Source organism: Prunus dulcis, chromosome 7 (genome assembly GCF_902201215.1).
Source record: "Prunus dulcis chromosome 7, ALMONDv2, whole genome shotgun sequence".
In the NCBI taxonomy this organism is placed as follows: domain Eukaryota; kingdom Viridiplantae; phylum Streptophyta; class Magnoliopsida; order Rosales; family Rosaceae; genus Prunus; species Prunus dulcis.
The window spans coordinates 18,275,915-18,300,220 of record NC_047656.1 but is presented as its reverse complement, the minus strand read 5'-3'; the positions used below and the strand labels follow the sequence as shown (position 1 = coordinate 18,300,220).

The window sequence follows — 24,306 nt, the reverse complement described above, 5'->3', positions numbered from 1 at the left end:
CAGTTTTGTTGATGGTTTTCCCGTGTTAATCCTATATTGGTGGCTTCATTCTGAAGGGTAGTGATTTTGCCGGGCTATGGCTTCATTCTGAAGGTAGTGATTCTACTGCGCCTGTAGCGGTGGTTTCCAACCGCAGCTTTTCAGTCCGATCTTCGCGTTTGATTTTTGGTCTCAGTTTGATTTCCTGCAGGATTCTTTCAGAAAGATTGAGATCATAACCCTTCTATGATTTCTGAATAGCACCTCTCTCAAAAGAAAAACTGAAATCACTTACCAGGTGATGCTATGTTTTTAACACCAAAAAACGTTGGCTTAAGATAAAATAGATAACCCAGGGAATGATGACAAAAATATATGCACAAATTCCTTATATCTTGCATTTAACCTGGTAAACTTGAATTTGGATTTAAATCGTCATTCTTCAACCACAAGAATTGCATCCCGAAAATCTATGATTAAGATATTTCTGAAAACTACATAGCATTACCAAATCAATTTTCAGCAAAACTTGATGATAAGACAAAAAACACAAACAGGGACCTTCCCTTTTTCAGTAAAAGGGCAAAAGTTTCCACATTCTTCTGGAGATAAATATAAAATGGGAAATCATGTCTCTCTGAACCTGGAAAAGTAAAACTAAAAACACCAAATGAACATAGTAGAGCGATGACACATCTTCCCCACTATCTCACTTCCTACCAGGGGTCTTGACAGCCTGCCTATTCCTCTTCTTGACACCAGACTTGGAGACCTTGAGACTCCTGTGAACAACACTAAGCCTGGCAAGGGCTGCTTTCTTCAAATCGGGTCTATAGAAATTATCCGCCACCTGGAACAATTTACAATTAAAAAACAATTTAGCTAGTGCAGATATCAAAACTGTAGGAAACAAAATGCAACTTTGTGCTCTACAATGAGAAAAAAAAGGCGAACCACAAAAATCCATATGTTTGTCACAAGAGGGCTTAAACGAAACATACTATTCCAGATCATACAGAACAATTTCAAACCATTAATTCTGTTATGATCGCATGATTTGTGAAGAGAGAGAGAGTTTATGTTAAACCCGGCTAGGAATTATAGACACTCATTAAACTGGATAAGTTATTACTTGAATGAGAGGCTCCAAACATAGTATGATCATATCAAATGTTCCAGAAAACCAACTTCATTATAATGACACCACAGTTGAACGAAAATCAGAAAACATTGAAAGGCCATTTTCATTTTTCTTTTGTTCTCACTAAATTTGGGTCTTCAAATACCATGTCAATTTTCAGGTATAAAAGAGTGCTCAGAAGCCAAGCGTAACAATTGTATTTCATTGAAAATCCTACACAAAGTAGGATCTTCTTACGTGTTAGCTGCTCATCACTGCTAAAAAGTAACCAGGCGGCTGATTAACATGTTAACAACTTTGGCTACACAGATAATAAGATTGCAATGACATTGTAATTAACCTCTATTGCATTCAAGCATCATTGATATTAAGCATATTAATAATTCAACTCAAATAGCAATAGCTAAAACTAGAGCTCAGGATATGAAATTCGGAGGTACCTGATTGATAACAGCCTTGGCCACACGTGGAAACTCCTTCCTGATCACAGACTTGTGAAGCAAACTGGCAGGCTTGTTCTGCTTCTTCGTCTTAGTGGTGGCGAGCACCACAGAATGGTCTTTGCCTCCGGGCTGAATAGTCACCGTCTTCTTGTTCGCCAAGCCTAATTGAAGTTAAAACAACCGAAAATGAATTAAACGAGTAGTATTCCTAGGGTTAAATTTTTTTTTCTCGGGAAACAAACAGAGGGTAAGAATATACCAGAATGCTTGTAGGAGTGGAGGTTGTAGAGGTTGTTGGGCTCCTTGCTGAATCGGACGCCAGCATTGCCTCGGCCGAACTGCTTCACCAAGAAGGAGTTGTTCTTCTTCACGACCTCCCAGATCAATTGTCCTGGAACGGTAGCCATGGCACCTAGCTGCTGTAATCACAAAAATCACAAAATATCAACGGCTCTGATTCATCCAAGACTAAAATGATTCAATATCAGCATGATCTGATTCAATGGAGCGAGAAATGGAATCAGAGAGCGAGAGATCTTAGAGATGGTGAAGAACTTACTCTTGCAGGGAGAGAGCTTCTGTGTTTGAGAGAGGAGGAGGAGGCTCGGTGGGTTTCACGAATAAGCTCAAGTATTTGGTTTATATAGTTCGTTTACAAAACCCTAGACACTAAAATGACATGCTGAGGAAACTATATTTACGTTCAGGAGTAACATTGTATAGTGTCCGGCCGTTTGGTCTAGTGGTATGATTCTTGCTTTGGGTGCAAGAGGTCCCGAGTTCGATTCTCGGAACGGCCCTTTTTGTAATTTTAATATGTTTTCCTGAGTTTACTTCATTCTTTCTTTTATTTTTTGTTATACATGTATCAAAGTTTACTTCATTTTATGAATTATTGTTTTATGTATCAAAGTTTACTTCATAAGTCTTGAAAGATCCTTTTTCAAATGTCGTAACGTTCTGACGTGACATGGGCATTGTTGTAATTTCAACTAAAAAGAAATTAAACTTTTTAAAACTTTTTTATAAGTGTTTTAAAAATAAAATAACTATTAAATAATTTACCGAAGTTTATTTATTTCATATATTTTTTTTTTTTTGCCACGCTGCTTGAAGAACCCATAAAAGCTACCCTGCTCAAGTTGCAAGCTTTAATTTTCAGAATCAAAGCGGCAGCCTTTTCTCTCTGCTCTACAGTTTCGTCGAACTCTCTCCGCCTCTCTCTCCGGCTGGTAAGGTTTCTCTTTCCCTTTGATTTCGAAATATATGAAGTTTCGTTGATGGGTTTAAAGATGAGAGTTTTGGATTGTTCAAATGCCTTTCCTTTCCTTTCTTTTCTTTTTTTATTTGAAGTGTTTTACGGGTGAAGCAATGGAAGACAACCTGATAGCAAGCGCGCACTCTTCTGCGTTCAGAGAGTCGGAGGATTTGGAGGGCCAATCCAGCGAAATCGAAGGGTACGATTTCAATCAAGGCATAGACTACCCTCGCCTTCTCAGCTCCATGCTTTCCACTGGCTTCCAAGCCTCCAATCTCGGAGACGCCATTCAAGTCGTCAACCAAATGGTAAACTTTCTCTCACCAAACCAACTTCATTGTCATTTTGTTTTTAACCAAACCCATCATTTTAATTGCACTGAAGCTAGATTGGAGCCTAGCAGACGAGGGTGTAGTTGAAGATTGCGGTGAGGACGAGAGGGATTTGAAGTACAGAAAGTCGGTGAAATGCAAGGTGTTTCTGGGTTTTACTTCGAATTTGGTTTCGTCTGGGATTAGAGACACGATTCGGTACTTGGTGGAGCACCGTATGGTGGATGTGGTGGTTACAACTGCTGGTGGCATAGAGGAAGATCTTATAAAATGCCTTGCGCCCACTTATAGAGGCGATTTCTCGTTGGCTGGAGCTCATTTGCGGTCAAAAGGCTTGAATCGAATCGGTAATTTGCTTGTTCCTAATGGTAACTACTGCAAGTTTGAGGATTGGATCATACCGATTTTCGACCAGATGTTGAAGGAACAAACTGACCAGGCATGTATCTTAAAAAAGGATACTTTCTTTTCAAGTTAGTTTTTTCAATTTATGGGGTGTGTGTGATTGATATATATTTTTTTTTTAGCAGAACATATTGTGGACACCGTCTAAATTGATTGCACGCTTGGGGAAGGAAATAAATGATCGACGTTCATATCTTTATTGGGCATACAAGGCAAGAAATCAACTAAATCGAGCACTTTGTGTTTAGCTCTTAAGCTTGTACATCATGTTGGTATTGTTTATTTTAAAGTCTAAATTTGGTTGGATAAATGTTACTGTTAGTTAGTAATGGAGTTGTGTTTCAAAATTATGCAAGAGTACTATTGGAATATTTGTTATCTTCTACTTGTATCTAAGAAAATAGTGTCAGTGATCTTTGCAGTAACATTTGGTGTATTTTTGTGGTTGTTTTCCAGAACAATATCCCAGTTTTCTGTCCAGGCTTAACAGATGGCTCACTGGGAGACATGTTGTACTTTCATTCTTTCCGTAGTCCAGGTCTGATCGTTGATGTAGTGCAAGGTATGCTGCTCGTTACCTTGTCGTTGCAGCTGATAATTAACTTGGGAAAATGTAATCACAAGATAGCATGCCTTTGAACAGATATTAGGGCCATGAATGGCGAAGCTGTCCATGCAAATCCAAGGAAGACTGGAATGATCATTCTCGGAGGGGGCCTGCCCAAACATCACATTTGCAATGCCAACATGATGCGTAATGGTGCGGATTATGCTGTCTTCATCAATACTGCACAAGAGTTTGATGGGAGTGATTCTGGAGCTCATCCGGATGAGGCTGTATCATGGGGGAAAATACGGGGTTCTGCTAAAACTGTTAAGGTATTACCTAACCTATGTCATATCTTCACTTTGCCGATTCCCTTTTAGCGCTCGTTTTTGTTTGCATTATAATATATACTTCTATCCACCAAATGCTAACCCTTCCAGCGTTTTATCCCTGTTTAATTTCCCTCCTTTTGGTTGAACCAGGTACATTGCGATGCAACAATTGCTTTCCCTCTGCTGGTTGCTGAAACATTTGCCAAGAAAGCTGTCGAGACAATGACTTAATATAGTTTCATTGTGAAGATTGATTTATGATATAGAGTTTCAAGTAGTCGTGATGAAGCTGATAACTGCTGGGTGGGGCTCAGCAAACATGATAATTACCACATCGTATTTAAGGGTTTGCAAGATCCTATGTAGGATTAGGAATACAGAAATTGACCTTTTTCCCCTTGTGTTAGATTTGTTTACTTTTTTGTTTTGGTCTATCGTAGGGGTTGAGCTGACATACTAGGGGAATTTACTTGTTATTTCTGATCATTTTATTCAAATTCAAGTTTGAACTCCTATATGAATGCTAAGTCCATTTACTCAAAGGTATATCTCTCTTCTAGTTAGGCCAAAATTCTTGTCGAATTGTTATGTTCACCAAATTACGCCGCTTTTAAGCCATTCCTCCATGAAAATAAGTTTTCTTCGATGACCAATCTTTAAATTTTGGAACAATCCTCCCTTTTAAAATTATAATCATTTTTAGCTTGAATGGTTTGGACCTTGGGTTTAACATTTCATTTGGGAACTCTGGAGATGAAGTTGTTCGTGCCTCATAAACAACACTCGGAAAAGCAGAGATCACTACAGCAAAAATTTATTTCATTAAAACTCCTGAGTTCAGAAAACTTATAATTCAAATCTCATTAGCATAGGAATATTGCCAAATGCTCAAGCTTAGAAATGTAAGATTTCAACTTTCAAGCAAGAATCAGTTAATTCTCCTGCAAATTGTGATCCCATCACCCAAAGAAGCATGTGAAATTTGAATACGAGCATCGGCTGCGAGTAACTTGTTAAGCTCAATAGTCGCCTGTCTGCCTTGTTTCATGTATTCTGGAGTTGATTCCTCAAGCATTACAACTGTTCCTCCCCAGAGGGTGTTATCATAGACAACTATGCCACCCACCTTCAACAGCTTCATTAGCCTCTCATGGTATTTCCAATAGTTCACCTTGTCGGCATCAACAAAAGCAAAGTCGAAACTGCCTTCATTTTCATGCTGCAACATAATCCCAACCCATGAGAAAATCAAAAGGCACAAAACTTCGTTGTTTTCAGCTAAGCCAAAAAAAATGGTTTGAAATGCAAAATACTTAATGTTCTAGTAGCTCATCAAGAACTGGTAGGGCTTCAGATTCAATGAAGTCAATTTTGTGTTGAACACCAGCTTTCTTTATGATTGGCAACCCTATTTGATCATATGCCTCACGATTCACATCTACCGCTACAATCTGCAATAAGGTATTCAGAACCATAAATAGTTTCAAATACATGGAAGTTCATTACTTACTAGCTTTCAGCATAATCCTTTATTATAGCCTCGCATGACAAATAAGCAAATTCAGAATTAGTAGTGGCAGACCTTGCCATCCTCAGGAATTGTAAGAGCAGTGAGGAGAAGAGAGTATCCGGTGAAAACACCAACTTCGATTGTCTTCTTTGCATCTACTAGCTTCAACAGCATAGTCATTAACTGACCTGCATCTGGTGCAGTAGCCATCTGAGACCTGAAAAATAAGAAGCTTATTAATAATCCTCCTCAATATTTTTCACTCACTCACATGTCAAGTTATGGCTTGGTTATCAAGAAGCTTAATGAAACTTAAGATGAAGGCCACCTTTGGATGTATATGATTTAATCAACATCATAAGCGCTAAGATAAGAAGGATGACAACCTTGGGTGGCTGGCAGTGGCAGCCCTTAGCTCCTTGAGAGGCTCCAGTTCACGGGGATATACACTAGTCTCCAAGATATACTGCCACATTTTCAAAATGAAATGTCAAAAAATTTAAAAAGAAAAAGCATAAAAGTTGAGAGAATGTGTGGTACCTGATATAACTCATCACTCTGCAGCAGTCCCTTTTGTGAAGGATCCGATTCCTTTTTCAGGTTGTGCTCCATTTCTCTCCAAATACCTCACAATAGAGTTCTGATAGGCTGCAAGGAGGAAGAAGCTAATCCAAGCAATTCTACAAATCCAACAGTTAAGAAGAGAATGATTAAAAATTAACAGGCTTATCTGTGCAAAGGCAGAGCACAATTGCAACTCAACTTCAATGGCATCAAGATCAGAGTCACAGGGCCCTATACATGAATCCCAAAGTTTTGAGTATCAAACTACCACCTTTTAATCTTTTTGGAGTGTCCATGAAGGCTGAAAAGTCTATGAGGATTTTGTGGTTCACAAAATCAAATGCCAACATAGTAAATTCTTATGAACAGATAAAAATCAGACTCAACAGATAAACCCAACTCCTGTAAATTTGACAAACTGTGTGATCATTCTCACACCAACTTTCATCAAGCTAATAAACCCAAATGCCCATTTCTTTACCGCTCATCAATCTCTCAAAGACAAAGTTACCATCTAGGCTACAAGTATTCTGGGTATCATTTCTGCCACAATCTAAAAGTCTGCAATATATTCATTGAAAAGAAAGTATAAAAATCTCAAGTCTGAACCTTCATGAATAGTAAACAATTAACACTACGCTTATGCAATAAATTTCACTGAGAAAGTGAGAGAGAACCCGATGAAAACGAAAGAGAGAACCCTTTGGCCTTTGAATTTGCTGCGAGGGTAAACCGAAGCACATCTAAACACAAATGAGCAAAATGCGTTTTTGATGAGTTGGGAATTTCTTGGGGCACCCCATCAACCACTATTGACTTATTTTCCGTTGGCGTTCAATTTTCTTTTTCAACTGCAGGCTGGCTGTTATACGACCGTACTGAAGTGTACGACATCCTTTGACTTGTCGTTGCCGCTTTTTTTCGAGAGAAGAACAAGTAACGTTAAACAGCCCTGTCTTGACCTTTAATTGCTATAGTTTGTCTTTGTGCATTGCAGCCAAATAAAAAGTCCAAAACTTTAACTTCTATATAACCATTTTTTTGTTTGCCAAAATTTGGAAGGGGAGGAGGGAAATCTCACACACACGGGTAACACGAGGGCTTGAATCCAAGACCACTTGAAAGCACGCCAAAAGCTTGGGCCAATCCAACTAACACCCAATTGGTAACTTCTATATAACAATTGATGCGGCAGTGTTGGTTTATATTTGAGAAAGTTTTTGGTGATTGTAGATTGTAATATCTTTTTATCTGAGTTTTGGATGTGTTCAACTCAGCAAGGCTGTGATGAATGGGACTAGAGTTTTGAAAAAAGTTTGCAATTTGAATAACTAAACTCATCTCTTTAATTTATGATTTCTTGATCAATCACTTCACTTGCTCAATTCAACATTGTCATTTATATGAACCGGGTGATTTTATTTCATCTCAATTCTCAACCGAGCTTTATAAAGTAGTTTCTTAACAGAACTAATCTGATTAAGTACATATGATATTCATATCGACTTTCTGACTCAACTTGATCAGCATATGCGCCTGCAGATTGTGATCCCATCACCCAATGGAACTTGAGAAATTTCAACGTTTGTGTCAGCAGAAACCAATTTGTTAAACTCAATTGCGCACAGCCTCCACTTCCTTTTGGCCTCTGGAACATCCTCCTCAGGCCAAGCAACTGTTCCTCCCCAGAGTGTGTTATCATACATGAGTATCCCACCAACCTTGATCAGTTTCATTAGCCTTTGATGGTAGTTCCAATAGTTGTTCTTGTCCGCATCAACAAAAGCAAAGTCGAAACTGCCTTCCTTCTCTGGCTGCAGTACAACATACACTAAGCATCACGAATCTTTCAATACTCGAAGTTGAAAAGAAAACAAATAGAGTCAAATACAAAGTAGCAATTTTTTCTCTGCTTACATCTTCTAAGAGTTTGTTGAGAATAGGCAGAGCTTGGGACTCAACGAAGTCAATTTTGTGTTCCACACCGGCTTTTTTTATAACTGGCAAGCCTATTTCGTATGTTTTTCGGTTGATGTCTATGGCTGTAATCTGCATTCACGAATTATAAACTATAAAGCATAATTTTTTTTTGTTATATCAGTTGAATTGGATAGATATATGGACCAAGTTACCAACCTTGCCATCATCAGGAATTGTAAGAGCTGTGAGGAGAAGAGAGTAGCCAGTAAAAACTCCAATTTCAATTGCTTTTTTTGGGTTCACCAGTTTCAAGAGAAGGGTCATTAGCTGACCTGCATCAGGTGCAGTCCCCATGAAAGCCCTGCACAAGAAAGAATGGTTGGACCATAAGATGGTTCTAAAGAAAACATGTTTAAATGTTGTAATTTTACAGTTTTGCTGCACCTTCATTTTTGAAATCTAGAGACTTACATTGGGTGGTTTGCAGTAGCAATTCTCAGTTCCTTGAGAGGATTTGGTTCTCTTGGGTACACACTAGTCTTCAGTATGTACTGCCATTTCAATTGGAACAGGCAGTTTAATTGTTAATATCATGCATATTGACAAGTATATTCAAATTAGGCAGACTCGATATGCAGAGTTACCTCATGTAACTCCTGGCTCTGCAACACAGTTGGGTTTTTCCTGCTCACTGGCATTCTTGTATTTTCCATTGCCTGCAATGCACAATAATTCTGAAAATCCTCCTGCATAAAGCAATTTTAGAATAGTACTTGAGGCAACCATGAGATTAATGAAAGTAAAAGAAAACCACCAAATATAAATTTCGCATGGTTGCAAATTGATATGGACATTACTCTGATCCAGAGATAAACCCAAAATGTGTCTGGATTGAAGTTCTGAATAGATACTAACAACACTAAACTTATGAGGCTTTTGTCTCACCTTTGAGCTTGTAACATTTTTACTTTTCCTTTTTATAAGCTCTTGTAAGTTGGTTTTGCCTCACAAGCTTTTTGTTTTAACTTTTTATTTATTTAGAACTATTACTTGGTTACGTAAAGCAGTTTTCACCCTAGCTTGTCTCAGTTGAGACCTCACAAGCTTTAGGCCTTCCCCAACCAAGGTTGTAGGCCCCAAAATGTGTAAAACTCATCTTTAGCTGTGGGCCGGAAAAAAAAATTAGGCCAAATTTTGAGGGTCATATTTAGCTCTTCAAAATATTAATTTTTTAAAGCATAGTAATTGATGCACTTTCAAGAAGGTTATGACCATTAAAAAAAAGTAACGGCTAGCTGGCGTTAGTGCCACTTTAATAGCAACGCTTGGATATATGTCTGTTAATTTCTAGTTGCACGAACTGATCTCGTGATCACGCTCACATATGATTCTTCCTTCTGTTAGGTAGCATATGTGATGGGCCCACAAAATAAATTTGGCCTGTCAAAATGACTAAATGTCTAAATGCGGCCCACAAAATTCCACCTAATTTTTTTTTTTTGGGACCCAAGGCTAGAGATGGCCTTAGAGCAACTCCAGCACAGGAGTTTGGCCCGGGCAACAGGCCCCAATCAGCCCAAGTCTCGCTCCAGCGCAACCAAAGCAGCCCAGGCAAGCTGCGGGTCCCACGAGCCCGGGCAGGCCCAAGGGCGAAAATCGACTGGGCTCGAGCCCGAGTTGTGGTGACGTTAGCGCTGACGTCACCACCAACGGTAACCTGCCACGTGTCAACATCGGGTGGCTCCGATTGGATTTTTTCCAGAAATCCTACGGTTCTCATTTTTTTGGCCAAAAAAATTTTAAAAAAAATCAGAAAATTTTCTGAAATTATTTTTAAAAAAATTCCAAAAAAGTATGTATTTTTTCCCTATAAATACCTAACCATTTTATCTACTTTCAACACCAAATCTTCATACAATTTCTTCTCCATACAATATTTTCTACTCTCCACTCACATAATTCATTTTCCACACCAAATCTCCATACAAACTCATCTCCTTCCAATATTTTTTACTCTCTACTCATATTTTCCACTTTCCACACCAATTCCATACAAACTCTTCTCCTTCCAATATTTTTTACTATCCACTCACATTTTTGTACTACTTTCCATTCGTAGAAAATAAACAAATGGCATCTTCTGTCGAAATCGGAGGCTCGTGATCAACCCAGGAAGATATTGCGTTGTGCGAGTCTTGGGTGAACGTTAGTCATGACCCTATCACGGGCAATTAGATGAAGTTCCATCATATGTGGAGCAAAATTCATGGAGAATTTTGTCAAAGATCGGGTTCCATTCGGACCGAAATGGCTTTGTCTAGTAGATGGAAACTTCTAAACAATGAGTTAGGGAAATGGAGAAATGCCTTGACAAAAGCAAGGGAGAACATTCGGAGCGGTGCGAATCTGAAAATATGAGATTATAATTTTAAAAAAATATCTGAAAATCTTATCTGACATGGGACACGTGGCACAATTTTAGAGAGTGAAAATTTTATCGGAAATCTGAGATTATAATTTTGGGAGATTCACTATTATACCCAATATGGAAGCCCAAATTATAAAAATACCCTATATAAAATGGACTTTAGAAACACACCCAAAGCCCATTTACAACATAACAAAAAAGCTTTTAACTTCTTATAAATTACAAAACTGCCATCAATTTCTTAAAACAAGCCCAACCCCAAAATCTCATAAAAATACCCAAAGCACTCAATAGGGCATCAAAGTAATTTAATAATCAATATTAAATTCAATAAGGCTAGCTATCATTTTTTGGGTTTTTTTTGGGTTTGTTTATAGGAATTCAATTGTGTAGGGTTTATTTATAATATTAGTGCTAGAAATGGGTATATCACTAAATATCTCTATAATTTTTATTAATGAATATCTGAAAATTTTATCTGGAATAAGACACGTGGCAACCGAGATTCTCATCCGAAAATCTTATCCGAAAATTTAATTACAAAAGATTATCAAAATTAATAATTTAAAGTATAAAAAAATAGGAAATAAAGTACAATGAATAGTAATTGCCCTAGACTTACCCTAGACTTTGCCCTCGTGGGTGGTACCACAAATGGCAAGGCTGACACTATTCACATAAATAGTGGCAGCCCTTGCTTGCCCTTGCCTTAGACTTTGCCCTCATGGGTGGAGTTGCTCTTAGCCATTCTCCTATGGCCTAAATGAAAACAAGCCACGCAACAACATAATAGTGGAATATATGAATATTGTACCATAGTTTTTTTTCAAAATAATAAAATATGATGGGCCCTAAAATATAGCCATGCTTGACTAGGGATGGAAAAATTTAGCCCTACATTATTTTTTAGCCACAATTTTAACATGGCCAAAACAAACCAACCATCTTGGTGAGATATATAAGCAGTAATGTAATTGGCAGATATGATCCTTATAGCATAGTCTCGGATAGGGATGGCAACGGGCCGGGTAGGGGCCGGGTATGACAATACCATCCCCGTCCCCGCTCTCCATCCCCGCCCCCATCCCCGAACCAATCCCCGTTTAATAGGTTTCGGGGAATCCCCGTCCCCGTTCCCGTCGGGGGACTATCCCCCATACCCGCCCCGAATCCCCGATTTTTTTTGCACAAAAAATATTTATCATATATTTTAACATTAAGTTTCATATTAAATTATCATTCAACACATCCAAATTAACTATAAAGTTCAACTCAACTATTCAAAATCACATCAATATGAAATTCTAGAAAAGATTAGGAAGAATTAGGAGAGAGAGGTTAGCTTAGGGTTAAACATAAATATTATAATTATATATTTATTTATTTAAATATAAACATATATATTTTCGGGTCGGATTCGGGGATGGGGACGCCAATACCATCCCCTCCCCATACCCGTCGGGGATTTTTTAAGTTCGGGGATCCCCATACCCGATAACCATTTGGCCCCGAAATCTCCCCCCATTAGGATCGGGGACCCGTCGGGGACCCTCCCCCGCGGGGATTTTTGCCATCCCTAGTCTCGGATATTCTCATAAAATTTAAAACAAAGAGAAACGGAAAAATGTTTTATTACGTAACTCTTACAAATGGTAACCTCATCATATTTGCAATATAATGGTCTAAAAATGAAAAAATAAAAAATAAACGACTCAATTTTGACACGAAGGTTACATATAACCATCAACCCTTACTTGACAATCATAAAAAAATCAAGTACGTCAAAGAATAGCAAACCTTTTGTGATAATCACATCAAAATGTATCCTATATTACTATGTGCAAATACCCATATCTATTGTCGACTCTGCCGGAGGGCCATAAACTTGGCAATTATTGCATCGGAGTCGGGAAGCTTTGGGTGGACATGAGAAGCTTTCTCCTTTGGTGCACTCTCCACTGTAGGACCTGATGATTTTGGAGTTTCAGTGCTCCGTGCTGTTGCAATCTTTGGAGAAAGACTGGATGATTGCTCCCTTGGAAATGACTTTGAAGTCTCTACATGCACAGAGGACCTCTTGGATTCTGGTATTGGTTTAGAAGCTGCTTGTTCTACTGGTCTATGCCGCTCCTGACTTCCTGGGCGCATTGAACTCTTCGTCTGGGACAAGGGCCTTTGTAGAGTTTCAGTGGCATAAGAGGGGTTTCCGTATGACTTTGAAGTCTCTATGGTTGAGGACCTCTTGGATTCTGCAATTGGTTTAGGAGCTGCTGCTTCTGCTGGTCTATGCCACTCCTGACTTCCTGGGCGTTCTGAGCCCTTGGTTTGGGATGATGGCTTTGGTAGAGTTTCAGTGGCATAGGAACTCCTTGAAAAGGGGTTTCCATATGACTTTGAAGTCTCTACAGGAGAGGACCTCTTGGAATCTGGAATTGGTTTAGGAGTTGCTTCCTCTGCTGGTCTATGCCACTCCTGACTTCCTGGGCGTTCTGAGCTCTTGGTCTGGGACAAGGGCTTTGGTACAGTTTCTGTGGCATAGGAACTTCGTGAAGAGGGGTTTCCATATGAATTTGAAGTCTCTACGGGCGAGGACCTCTTGGAATCTGGAATTGGTTTTGGAGCTGCTTCTTCTGCTGGTCTATGCCACTCCTGACTACCTGGGCGTTCTGAGCTCTTGGTCTGGGACAAGGGCTTTGGTACAGTTTCAGTGGCATAGGAACTCCTTGAAGAGGAGTTTCTGTATGACTTTGAAGTCTCTACAGGCGAGGACCTCTGGGATTCTGGTATTGGTTCAGGAGCTGCTTGTTCTGCGGGTCTATTCCACTCCCGACTCCCTGAGCGCTCTGAGCTCTTGGTATGGGATGAGGACTTTGGTAGAGTTTCAGTGGCATAGGAACTCCTTGAAGAGACTTTTCCATATTCTGAAGTCCTTGACACGTCAGAAACAACTGCTGTCTTTGAGCTAGAACTTCTAACAGAATTTGAAGAAGAGGGCTGTGTCCTTCTAGATAGTTTAGCACTTGGACGGGCATTGCTAGTGGAAATCTTTGTGTGAAGATCTTCCTCACCTTCGCTATCCTCTGAATCAAAGAAACCAAATGTGGATTTTGAGCTTGCCTTTGCTTCAGATCCCAATTTTTTATTGAATGGGTCTTTACCACTGCTAACAATTCCATGTGACAGTTCATCCCCTGAAGAATCATCATCGGGAGCAATATATGAGACTTGGGTTCTTCTGCTCCGTTCCTTAATCAGTTTTGTGCTCCCTTGCAGATTATTTGGCTCTTGACTAGAAGCACCAGAAACGATGGAAGTCCTGATTTTCGGAGAATGGGAAGGTTGCTCAATCTTAGTATCCTCAGTGACTTGTTTGACAAACAAAGAGTTTCCTGATGGTTTCCTGGTAAACGGTGGATGCTTATACCCCTTATTCCGCAGGCCACCTGTCAAAGTCCCATAGTTCAACTCATTGTCAGTGTCGCTTACACAACTACACCCCGCTGAAACCTCACTATCTTTCACAGTTTGAGGCAACTGTAGTGTTTGAAAATCGTCCTTAACATTTGAGTCTAATCCAGATTTCATTAGCCCTCGAGATGGCTCACCAGTAGGCAATTCATCATAATCAAACTTTTCCTCCGAGGCAGGGGTATTTTCAACTCCTTGGCTTCTCCCAGGCTGTACATCAACGGAGTTCAAATTAAGAGATGAAGGCAGTAACCATGACTTTTGATTAGAACCCAAATTTAACTCCTCCGAAGATGAAGATCCAAATGACCTATGTCTTGCACTATGGCTCTGTCCAGAAGAAAATTTAGAAACTGTGCTCTGGGAAAGCTTAGACTTGTCTACCTCCTCTTCACTGTCTGAACTTGGGCCATCTGAAGCATCAAAAGCAACAGGCAATAAGTCATTTGGTTCTGAAGAAGCCACAGAACCTGTCAAGTTTTCTGAAAAAACAGGAGGGGAGTGCTGCGTCAATGAAGAACTTAATTGTGAAGTGGACTTAAATTGTACTTCATCTGTCTGATGTTTGGAGCTCCTATCATTCAAATGAGCTGAAGAAGAAAATGAGTTTCTATCGGGAGAAGGAAAATAAAAACTAGATTCTTGGCCCTTGAAGTCCTCCACATCAAATTTATATTTATCATCATCTGAACCAGAGTCATCAAAAACCAAAGCAGCATTTCCATAAGAATTCATTTGCTTTGTGCTCTGATAGATATTAGCATCACCAACAAAAGAATCCTCACCCAGGCCAGTGGAAACATTTACGCGATCATTACTTGAATTTCTTGAATGAGACCTGGCAGATTGTTCTCCAGTCCTCATATCTCCCGAATAAGAAATATGATCATTCCCTCTCAAAACATCCTCCTGATCATCACTACCAAAATTTGAATTAGATTGGGAGGCAGGCCTACTAGATTTCTCTTCAGATCTCATATCGTCAAAATAAGAAATATTATCAGGTTTCTTTGCAGTTTGCATCTCACTCAAATACACATCAATGTTGCTGGACTGTCTCTTCGTACTCACTTCACCTATAGAATTAGATTGGGAGGAACACCAGCTAGATTTCTCTTCCGATCCCATATCACCAAAATAAGAAACATGATCAGATTCCCTTCCAGTTTGCATCACACTATCATACACATCAATGTTGCTGGAATGTCTCTTCGTACTCACTTCACCTATAGAATTAGATTGGGAGGGACGCTTGCTAGATTTCTCTTCCGATCCCATATCGCCAAAATAAGAAACATTATCAGATTCCCTTCCAGTTTGCATCTCACTAGAATACACATCAATGTTGCTGGACTCTCTCTTAGTACTCACTTCACCTATAGAATTAGATTGGGAGGAATGCCTGCTAGATTTCTCGTCTGATCCCATATCGCCAAAATAAGAAACATTATCAGATTCCCTTCCAGTTTGCATCTCACTAGCATACACATCAGTGTTGCTGGACTGTCTCTTTGTACTCATTTCACCTATAGAGTCACGTTTCTCAGGTTCAGATGACTTCCTTTGAGGATATCGATCTGCCATTTGGTGACTATTCAGTGAAGGATCATTGTTAATGGAAGTTCTACTAGATGTTAAAGAAGCTGACTGGCTAAATTTATCCCGTGATTCTGAAGAATGTTGCCTTGAAAGTTCTGCAGCTGCTCTGGCAGCCATGCTTGCCATTTCTGCTGATTCAGCAGCTGCCTGCGCTGCAGAGGCAGCATCCTTAAAGTTCATGTTCCAATTCTGCCTACCCGTTGAAGAAGTATTTCCGTCCCCATGAAATGAATGCCTATTTTCCGTCCCATCAGTTCTATTTCCTGTATGTAATATCCAATTAAGAATGAGACAAAAGAGAAATTCAAAATAACACTAGTAAATACTAAAACTTAATAAATCACCACCTTCCAGTGACTATTGATGTACCTGAAGATCTCACTTCTGGATGAAATGTGTCAGATGCGGTTGCTTTGTTGGAAGAAACATTTGAAGAAGCAGAATCCCGGAAGCGAGGTGAAGATCTTGCACTCTGCTGATTAAAGTTCATGGATACATCATGATTCTCATAACTTTGAGGTGGAACCTGAACATTAGAAGGTTCCTTGACATCATGATTAGGTGGAGGTGGGCCACGCGGAGGTTCCCCATGAATTTTACTGGCCGAGCCAAAAGTATTTGGTCCATTCTGCGCAAATGTCACAAAATTCCTTTTTGCGTTAAACAATGAAATGTAATACGACCCAGATGAATCTTTAGTTTTATGTTATCTATGAAATATCAAGCAACGAATGAACCACGCTAGAGCTGAACCAATCTTACCAGCAGGTCCTCCGGAGGCTTGGACTCTTTCTCTTCAAATGATTCAGGATCCCATTTGACGTTATGTTCCTCTGCAATTGCAGCCAAGATTTTCATCTTCGTAGGGCCGTCAGGTGATTTGGCAGATAATTTCTCCACTAACTGAGACAATAACATTAAAAAATATATATCAATAAAACTAATCTGCTGACTTTTGACAGAATACCTCCAGCCATCTCCAATGGGACCCATTTAGTTTCCATGTTAAAACTATCCGCGGATATTGAACAGGTATATGAACATACCATACGATTTACACCACAATCTGGGCGCAATTCAACAGCTCCAGAGATAAACTCCTTTCCATATTTAGCAGTGAAATGCTTGCGAACATCCATGAGTTCTGGTATGTCTGCACATCTTGGAGATGCAAATACTACACTAGTAATTGCTTCCTTCAGATCAATGGGGCAGTTTCTGTAACATATTAAACAAATCAACACAACCCAAGCGCTTTTAAAGCAAGAATTGAAAAATACAATATTGAAAGGAGTATAACCATATCGCTTATTCTATGATGATAAAGTAAAAAAACCAGACAGTAAAATATTCTAAACAAACACAGAAATACCGGTAGCTTTATGAATCTTAAAATGAGCACTTAACTGACGAGTAACAAAGTATTGCTAAATTTAAACACAAAAGCACATGCATGAACAAAGATGACAAAACTATTGGATTTACATACTTTTGTGACTCGATCATAGGCAAGCGTGCTGCAATAAGTTCGCAATATATCTCAATAAGTTCATATGCTGCCTTCGTCTTCTCTTCCCTGAGGACATGTTCAACCTGAGATACAGGATGCACGTAAAAGTCATAAAAAAAGTGTATGTTATCACACTGGAAATTTCAACAAGTAGAGGCTGCTACTAAGATCACTCATCAAATAAAAACACCTAGGGCGAGAAATTTCGTTTCTTCTATATTACTCTTTGGCCTTTCATGGGTGTACCACGGCTGAAATTGGCAAAACTGTGGGTTCCTTGCCCATTAAAACCATTTCAGACGACATATTAAGAAAATAAAACATATCAATGCCTTCCTAAAATGCATATTGATGATAGAGCAGGTCCTCCAAATTAAATGAAATAGGACCAAATCCATGAAGAAGCATAGTGTGTACGTACTATACATCTCTGGTTATAATAGAACATAAAACAAAAAACAAAACTTGATTGCAAAAGCAGAGTTGTTGAAGGATCAAAGACAAACCCGAATTCTAGCAGTCCGTTCCTGGCCAGTCTCAAGTAATTGGGCCAATTCCCTCTTTATCTGCTTCACTTGTGCATCTTTCTTGTTCTTCAATAGCTTTATACGAGAAACCGCAAGCTTTAACGACGTTTTGCTGCATCGACACCAATCAAACCCGCCAAATTCATCAATAAAACAGTAAAATTCCAATACATAACACAAATTTGCGGTAACAAAAACTTGAAACTCCGCAGCAGCAGAGTCAACCGCGCAGGAATCATTGTACAAGTACAAAGCTCTGTTTCAAATTTTCTATCTTCTCCTATGATTCTCGGAAACCAAACAGGCCCCTAATAATATTTATAAATTTAGAAAGAAAAAAAAAAAACGAGAAAAATTACCATTTGGCTGGCTTGAAGCTCCTGTGAAGCATGGTGAATTCAGAATTGAGATTCTTCAAAACCAAAGCTTTGAACTTTCGAAGTTATATGATCTGATTAATTTTCCTAGGCGGCCAAGAAACCCAGATGGCGTATTGAATCGGGTGAAGCGTGTGATAATATAATAATGGAAGTTTCTGATTGTGGAATTTAGTAAAAGCAAAAGAAGGATCTTACAGAGGAAGGCGCATGGATATTGAAATTTCGTGGAAAAGGAAACGAAGACTTTCGCCTTCTTCTAAATCACACGGAAAGGAAACGAGTGATTAAGTTTAGGTGTGGAAGGGTGCAGGAAACAAACAATGAGAGGCTAACCTTGTAGCCTTTGTATGTTTGACTAACTTTGTTTTCTTTTCTTTTTTCTTTTTTTCTTTTTTTTTTCCCTTTTTTTTTTTAAGTTTCTACTACTTTGTCCTGTGAATAAAATAATCCAAATTTGTTGTCCTGTTCTTTTTATTTTTTTGGTAGTAAATTCTCTTGTCATGTTCTTTCCTTCCTCTTTTTGTGTCTGATATTCTTCTCTTAAATTGTCTTTTTATTTTATAAATAAAATTTATATTCTTTTTCTTTGAGGTTTGGGAAAAGGGTATTCGTGGATTTCAAACCGTTAAAATTCAGCAAACATGCATACACCAATTAGATTAGATTCCTAATTGTCAATTCAATCCAATTTGATCAAAGCTAGGATCTAAGAGATTGGATTGGATAATCGATTTTAATAACGGAAAATAGCCATTGATACATAAAATAGTTATCATTAAATTTATTCCAAACACACATTAGATTGGATAAAGCAATTAGATTGGATTGGATTCTCCCTAGTAAATTTGTCATATGATTTGAACAGTTTTGAGATTTTAAGATTCAATTCAATTCACCAAATCATTAAATTATAAAATACTACAGTAGTATTATTACGTGGTATATCTTGTATTCATGTTATAATATAGGTGGAAGACATGATTTATTTCTCTCTTTTAGGGAATAGTATCAATAAATATTTACTTATATTATAACATGTGTACAAGATGTACCATATGACCGTACTACCGTAGTATTCTATAATCACTTGTATTTTTGGATTCCAAATCGTTAAAATTCAACAAATATGCATCCACCAAGTTAGATTAGATTGATGATTTTCAATTCAATCCAATTTGATCAAAGTGATCCATGATTTGGATTGGAAAACGGATCACACATTAGAGTATTTTCATAATATTTTTTAATTCTCATATAAGATCAAAGTAGTATGAAGCAATTAGATTGGATTGGATTTCGAGATTTTAAGATTCAATTCAATTCAACAAATCTAATCAAAATTGAATTAGATCAGTTTAAGCCAATTGAATTTGGATTATAAACACCCCTTAGTTTTGGAAGACAAAATCATAATAGATGGAGTTGATATCTCATTGTTTTATTTTAAGCCGGTCATTTTAGTCTTTAGATATATTAATTGAAAATCCCTGAGTTTAATGATATCTTAGAAGAAATTTTTCTTTAAAAAAAGTACATATGATGTAGACACCGGTGTGGGACAAGTATTACAAACCATAAAGTTTTGAGTTGAGGCGCACCAAAGTTGAAAAGGAGGTGCATATGCAGCCCACGCTAAAAACTAGTCATGGAATTAATTCATGCGCACCGACAGAGCATCCCCAAATGTTATAAATCCAGTTACTGCTTCTCACGTCTTGAATTTGTCCTCAAATACTCACAAAGGTTGCAGAATCTTAATCCAAATGGTTGTAAAATATAGTAAAGATTCCAAAAACATCAATCATTTTATGTGCAGAAAACAAAGAGCTAGAACATAAAACAACATATTTTTTATATTTTTTTTTCATGTATGGAGAGGTTGTAATGATCGGAATTTTCCGGTTTTTTAGGTTATTTTTAAGTATTATTCATGCGAAAAGTTAGTTAAATCGGAAATTGTTTATCCATTTGATTATCCGGATAATTTTGACATCGTCAACATGACCCACCACCAACATAAATTGCCTAACTTCCAACGTGAAACTAACAAATTGTGAATTTAATGAGTAGTTGTCTTGTTCTTTTGTTAATGTCATGCAACTGATGAAAAGAAAAAAGTTGAAAAGGAATATGCTATCTCACAGGCGCATAGTGACAAGGGCCACTTTGAAAACATAGTTTTCAGGACTCTGCATACATATGAAAACCTTTTCCTTGGGATTTTCCAAATACACAAATCCTAAGGAAAAGGTGTTCACATGTGCAGCAATAAATAGTTCAACCTTCAAATCCAACATCCCCACCTTTATTTTCTTATCTCTTTATCCAGCTGTTAAACTTCTCATGGATTTTGACATTGGTCATAATCTAAAGTCCCTGATGCTCCTGGAAAAGTCATTGTTTCTGAGCTTCTGGTGGACCGGTCCTTGTTTAGTTTTGTGATCCCTTTCTCATTGTATGGCTCTTCAACAAGAGTACTAGAAACGAAACAAGTTATGTCTGCTGGAGATCATGGAGATTGCTCGGCTATACTAAGGTTTCTTTGAAAACAATTAGCATTGCCGCGCGGCTATACTCAGGTTTTAAAATTTCTTTTTCAAAAATAGTATAGCCGACCGGCTATACCTTTTTTGATACGCTGGCTACTTATCACAGGCTAGCCTTTTTTTTGATTTATGAATAGTATACTCTGTTTTTAAAATTCTTTTTACAAAAATAGTATCGCCGCGCGGCTATACTCGTTTTGACACACGGACGACTTTTTTGTTTTATAAATAAGCTTTTCAAAAAATTTCCAAAAAATAGTGTAGCCGCACGGCTATACCCGCTTTTCGCATTTTTTTTCCAAAAATCATATAGGGGTCCGGCTATACTCTCTTTTCAAAAAAAAAATTCCAAAAAGAGTATAGCCATTCGGCTATACTGTTTTTGACACGCGGGCTCCTAATGTGGGCGCCTTTTTTTCAGGGATTTATAAATAGTATAGCCGCTCGGCTATACCAAGTTTTTAATTTTTTTTTCCAATAATAGTATAGCCGTCCGGCTATACTCTGTTTTAAAAATTCGCGCCTATACGCTTTTTGACACGCGGGCTCCTAATCTCAGGCTGGCCTTTTTTTTTTGTTTTATAAATCGTATAGCCACAAGGCTATACTTGCTTTTCAAAAATTTCCGAAAACTAGTATAGCCGATCGGCGATATCCGGTTTTTACATTTTTTCCCAAAAATAGTATAGCCGTACTCTGTTTTCAAAAATATTTTTCCAAAAATAGTATAGCCATGCGGCTATACTGTTTTTGACACGCGGGCTCCTAATTGCCAGGTGGGCGACTCATTTTTTTCGGGTTTTATAAATAGTATAGCCGCTCGGCTATACGCGTATTTAAAAAAATTTCCCAAAAATAGTCGGCTATGCTATTTAGTATCTCCGTTGTTGAAATGGACTTAAATTGTACTTCATCACTCCTTTTTTCAGAGCTCCAAGCATTTAAATTATCCGAAAGAATTGAGGATGAATTTCCACCGGGAGAAGAAAATTTTAAACTAAATTCTTGTCCCTTGTAGTCCTCCAACACATCAAATTCACAGTTATGGTCATCTGAACTGAATCAAATTCACAGTTATGGTAAAAAATCACAGCTGCATTTCCATAAGAATTCATTCCCTCTCCAAGTCCGAAATAAGAAATAAGATAATTCCCTCTCAAAACATCTGTATGATCATAACTTGCATATATCACCTCCGGTTTACAGGACTGTCTCTTCATACTCAGTTCACCTAATAAGTCAATCTTTTCAGGTTCAGATGACTTCTTTTGAGAATAAGTAAATATGCTCATTCCATCTCGAATTACCTTCCCAATCATCACTACAAAAGGTTGACTCAGATCGAAAAGAAGACATGCAAGATTTATTTTCAGATCTTATATCTCCAAAACCAGTTTGCAAGTCACTCTTATACATCACCTCAGATTTACTGGACTGTTTCTTCATACTCACGTCACCTAAAAAGTCAAACTTCACAGGTTCAGATGACTTCTTTTGAGGATATCAATCTGCCATTTGGAAACTAATCGCCGAAACGGAAGTTCTACTGGTTCTCGAGGAGGCTGACAGGCAAATTTTGTCATGTGATTTTGATGAGAATTGCCGCGAAGTTCTCCGGTTGCTCTGGCAGCTATGCCATTTCTGCTGATTCAGCAGCTGCCTGTGCTGCAGTGGTAGCATCCTCAAATTGCCCGTTCCAATTCTTCCTACAGAAAGAAAAATCATTTCCATCCCCAGAAATAAATGCCTATCTTCCATCCCATCAGTTTCATTTCCTATATGCAAATGTCCAATTAAGTATCAAACAAGTGACAAATTCAAAAAATTAAAATCGGGTATAGCCGATCGGCTATACTATTTCTATTTCTTTTATATAAAAAATTCTACAAACGGATTATAACTATTTCTTTTACCAAAAATGGGAAAAATCCGAGCAAGCTTTGAAACTGTGCTCTGAGTAAGCATAGACTTCTCTAGCTCCCCTTCACTGGCCATCTGAAGCATCAAAAGCAACAGGCAATAAGTCAATAGGTTTTGAAGTGGCCATAGAACCTGTCAAACTTTCAGAAAAAAACAGCATGGGAGAGCTGCGCAAATGAAGAGCTTAATTGGGAAATGGACTTAATGGTGCCTAGAGCTGAGCCAATCTTACCAGCAAGGCCTCAAGAGACTTGGACTCATTCTCTCCATATGAATCAGGATCCCACTTGGATGTTATGTTCATCTGCAATTGCTGACAATATTTTTACCATCTTCAATTTGCCCAATTCTGCTGCGCATCTTCGAGATGCAAATATTACACTTGAAATTGCTCCCTTCAAGTCAACTGGGCAATCTCTGTGGAAATGTTAAATAGGTCAACGCGATGCAAGCTCTTTAAAAAAAAAAATTAGAAAAAACCGAGTATAATCGAGGGGCGATACTATTTCGTGTTGAAAAGAAACGAAAAAACTGAGTCTAGCCGCCCGGCTATACTGTTTCTTTTTAAAAAATTCAAAACTGGAGTATAGCCGCGCGAATATACTATTTCTTTTAAAAAATAGAAAAACCGAGTACAGCCGAGCTGGTATAATATTTATTTTTTAAAAAAATAAAAAGTCGAGTATAGCCGGGCGGCTGTACTATTTCTTTGTTAAAAAAATTCTAAAATCGAGTATAGCCGCGCGGCGATACTATTTTTTTTAAGTTGAAAAAATCGATTATCGCCGATCGGCTATACTAGTTCTTTTAAATAAATTAGAATAAATGGATTATAGCCGACCGGCTATACTATTTTTTTTAAAAAAAATTTCTATAAACCGATTATAACCACCGATTATAACCATTTATTTTACAAAAAAAATGGAAAAATCCCAGAAAGATTTGAAACAGTGCTCTGAGTTATTGCCTGTTGCATATACTCCGGTTTACTGGACTGTCTCTTCATGCTCAGTTCGCCTAATAAGTCAATCTTTTCAGGTTCAGATGACTTATTTTGAGGATAATGATCTGCCATTTGGGGAGTATAAGTAATATGCTCTTTCCATCTCGAATTACCTTCCCAATCATCACTACAAAAGGTTGACTCAGATGGAAAAGAAGACATGCAAGATTTATTTTCAGATATCTTATTTCTCCGAAAACAGCTTGCAAGTCACTCTTATACAGCACCTCAGATTTACTGGACTGTTTCTTCATACTCACGCCACCTAGAAAGTCAAGCTTCCCAGGTTCAGATGACTTCCTTTGAGGATATCAATCTGCCATTTGGAAACTATTCGCCGAAATGGAAGTACTACTGGTTCTCGAGGAGGCTGACAGGCAAATTTTGTCGTGTGATTTTGATGAGCATATTGCCGCGAAAGTTCTGCAGTTGCTCTGGCAGCTATGCTTGCCATTTTCTGCTGATTCAGCAGCTGCCTGTGCTGCAGTGGTAGG

The 24,306-nt window shown here is 38.2% G+C and overlaps 5 protein-coding genes and 2 non-coding genes across 13 annotated transcripts; 2 read left to right on the top strand and 5 right to left on the bottom strand.

The window, feature by feature from the left end:
* Window positions 1–358: 358 nt before the first annotated feature.
* Window positions 359–2,213, bottom strand: LOC117633744 (60S ribosomal protein L28-1). 2 transcript variants are annotated; one of them, XM_034367483.1, is made up of 4 exons: window positions 2,123–2,213; window positions 1,823–1,982; window positions 1,561–1,724; window positions 359–829 (listed from the first exon to the last, which is right to left on the bottom strand). In XM_034367483.1, exons 2-4 carry the CDS (start codon window positions 1,968–1,970, stop codon window positions 689–691), a joined length of 453 nt encoding a protein of 150 aa, XP_034223374.1. In that variant the 5' UTR covers window positions 1,971–1,982; window positions 2,123–2,213; the 3' UTR covers window positions 359–688. The 2 variants fall into 2 exon arrangements, with proteins under 2 accessions (XP_034223374.1, XP_034223375.1); XM_034367484.1 differs by having other exon boundaries at window positions 1,823–1,979; window positions 2,123–2,164.
* Window positions 1,290–1,381, bottom strand: LOC117636226. The gene has a single exon (XR_004587027.1). It is a non-coding gene; the product is annotated as a small nucleolar RNA R24 (small nucleolar RNA).
* Window positions 2,214–2,291: 78 nt separating the features above from the next.
* Window positions 2,292–2,363, top strand: TRNAP-UGG. The gene has a single exon. It is a non-coding gene; the product is annotated as a tRNA-Pro (tRNA).
* Window positions 2,364–2,780: 417 nt separating this feature from the next.
* Window positions 2,781–4,983, top strand: LOC117634334 (deoxyhypusine synthase). Of its 2 annotated transcripts, none has more exons than XM_034368402.1 (6): window positions 2,781–3,129; window positions 3,206–3,592; window positions 3,681–3,770; window positions 4,015–4,120; window positions 4,202–4,437; window positions 4,588–4,983. In XM_034368402.1, the coding sequence occupies exons 1-6, from the start codon at window positions 2,878–2,880 to the stop codon at window positions 4,666–4,668; spliced, it is 1,152 nt and encodes a 383-aa protein (XP_034224293.1). In that variant the 5' UTR covers window positions 2,781–2,877; the 3' UTR covers window positions 4,669–4,983. The 2 variants fall into 2 exon arrangements, with proteins under 2 accessions (XP_034224293.1, XP_034224294.1); XM_034368403.1 differs by having other exon boundaries at window positions 2,795–3,129; window positions 3,684–3,770.
* A 252-nt stretch (window positions 4,984–5,235) lies between these two features.
* Window positions 5,236–7,328, bottom strand: LOC117634287 (probable caffeoyl-CoA O-methyltransferase At4g26220). Of its 3 annotated transcripts, none has more exons than XM_034368325.1 (6): window positions 7,189–7,328; window positions 6,488–6,742; window positions 6,334–6,413; window positions 6,020–6,164; window positions 5,754–5,888; window positions 5,236–5,656 (listed from the first exon to the last, which is right to left on the bottom strand). In XM_034368325.1, exons 2-6 carry the CDS (start codon window positions 6,557–6,559, stop codon window positions 5,366–5,368), a joined length of 723 nt encoding a protein of 240 aa, XP_034224216.1. In that variant the 5' UTR covers window positions 6,560–6,742; window positions 7,189–7,328; the 3' UTR covers window positions 5,236–5,365. The 3 variants fall into 3 exon arrangements, with proteins under 3 accessions (XP_034224216.1, XP_034224218.1, XP_034224215.1); XM_034368327.1 differs by having other exon boundaries at window positions 6,488–6,627; XM_034368324.1 differs by having other exon boundaries at window positions 6,488–7,328.
* Window positions 7,329–7,909: 581 nt separating this feature from the next.
* LOC117635064 (probable caffeoyl-CoA O-methyltransferase At4g26220) lies at window positions 7,910–9,364 on the bottom strand. Of its 2 annotated transcripts, XM_034369395.1 has the most exons (6): window positions 9,289–9,364; window positions 9,076–9,177; window positions 8,903–8,982; window positions 8,648–8,792; window positions 8,429–8,560; window positions 7,910–8,325 (listed from the first exon to the last, which is right to left on the bottom strand). In XM_034369395.1, exons 2-6 carry the CDS (start codon window positions 9,142–9,144, stop codon window positions 8,035–8,037), a joined length of 717 nt encoding a protein of 238 aa, XP_034225286.1. In that variant the 5' UTR covers window positions 9,145–9,177; window positions 9,289–9,364; the 3' UTR covers window positions 7,910–8,034. The 2 variants fall into 2 exon arrangements, with proteins under 2 accessions (XP_034225286.1, XP_034225285.1); XM_034369394.1 differs by having other exon boundaries at window positions 9,076–9,327.
* A 3,095-nt stretch (window positions 9,365–12,459) lies between these two features.
* LOC117634005 lies at window positions 12,460–18,632 on the bottom strand. 2 transcript variants are annotated; one of them, XM_034367900.1, is made up of 7 exons: window positions 18,323–18,632; window positions 17,943–18,075; window positions 17,416–17,519; window positions 16,973–17,144; window positions 16,689–16,829; window positions 16,296–16,584; window positions 12,460–16,189 (listed from the first exon to the last, which is right to left on the bottom strand). In XM_034367900.1, exons 1-7 carry the CDS (start codon window positions 18,352–18,354, stop codon window positions 12,714–12,716), a joined length of 4,347 nt encoding a protein of 1,448 aa, XP_034223791.1. In that variant the 5' UTR covers window positions 18,355–18,632; the 3' UTR covers window positions 12,460–12,713. The 2 variants fall into 2 exon arrangements, with proteins under 2 accessions (XP_034223791.1, XP_034223792.1); XM_034367901.1 differs by having other exon boundaries at window positions 16,296–16,554.
* Between the last annotated feature and the right edge of the window lie 5,674 nt (window positions 18,633–24,306).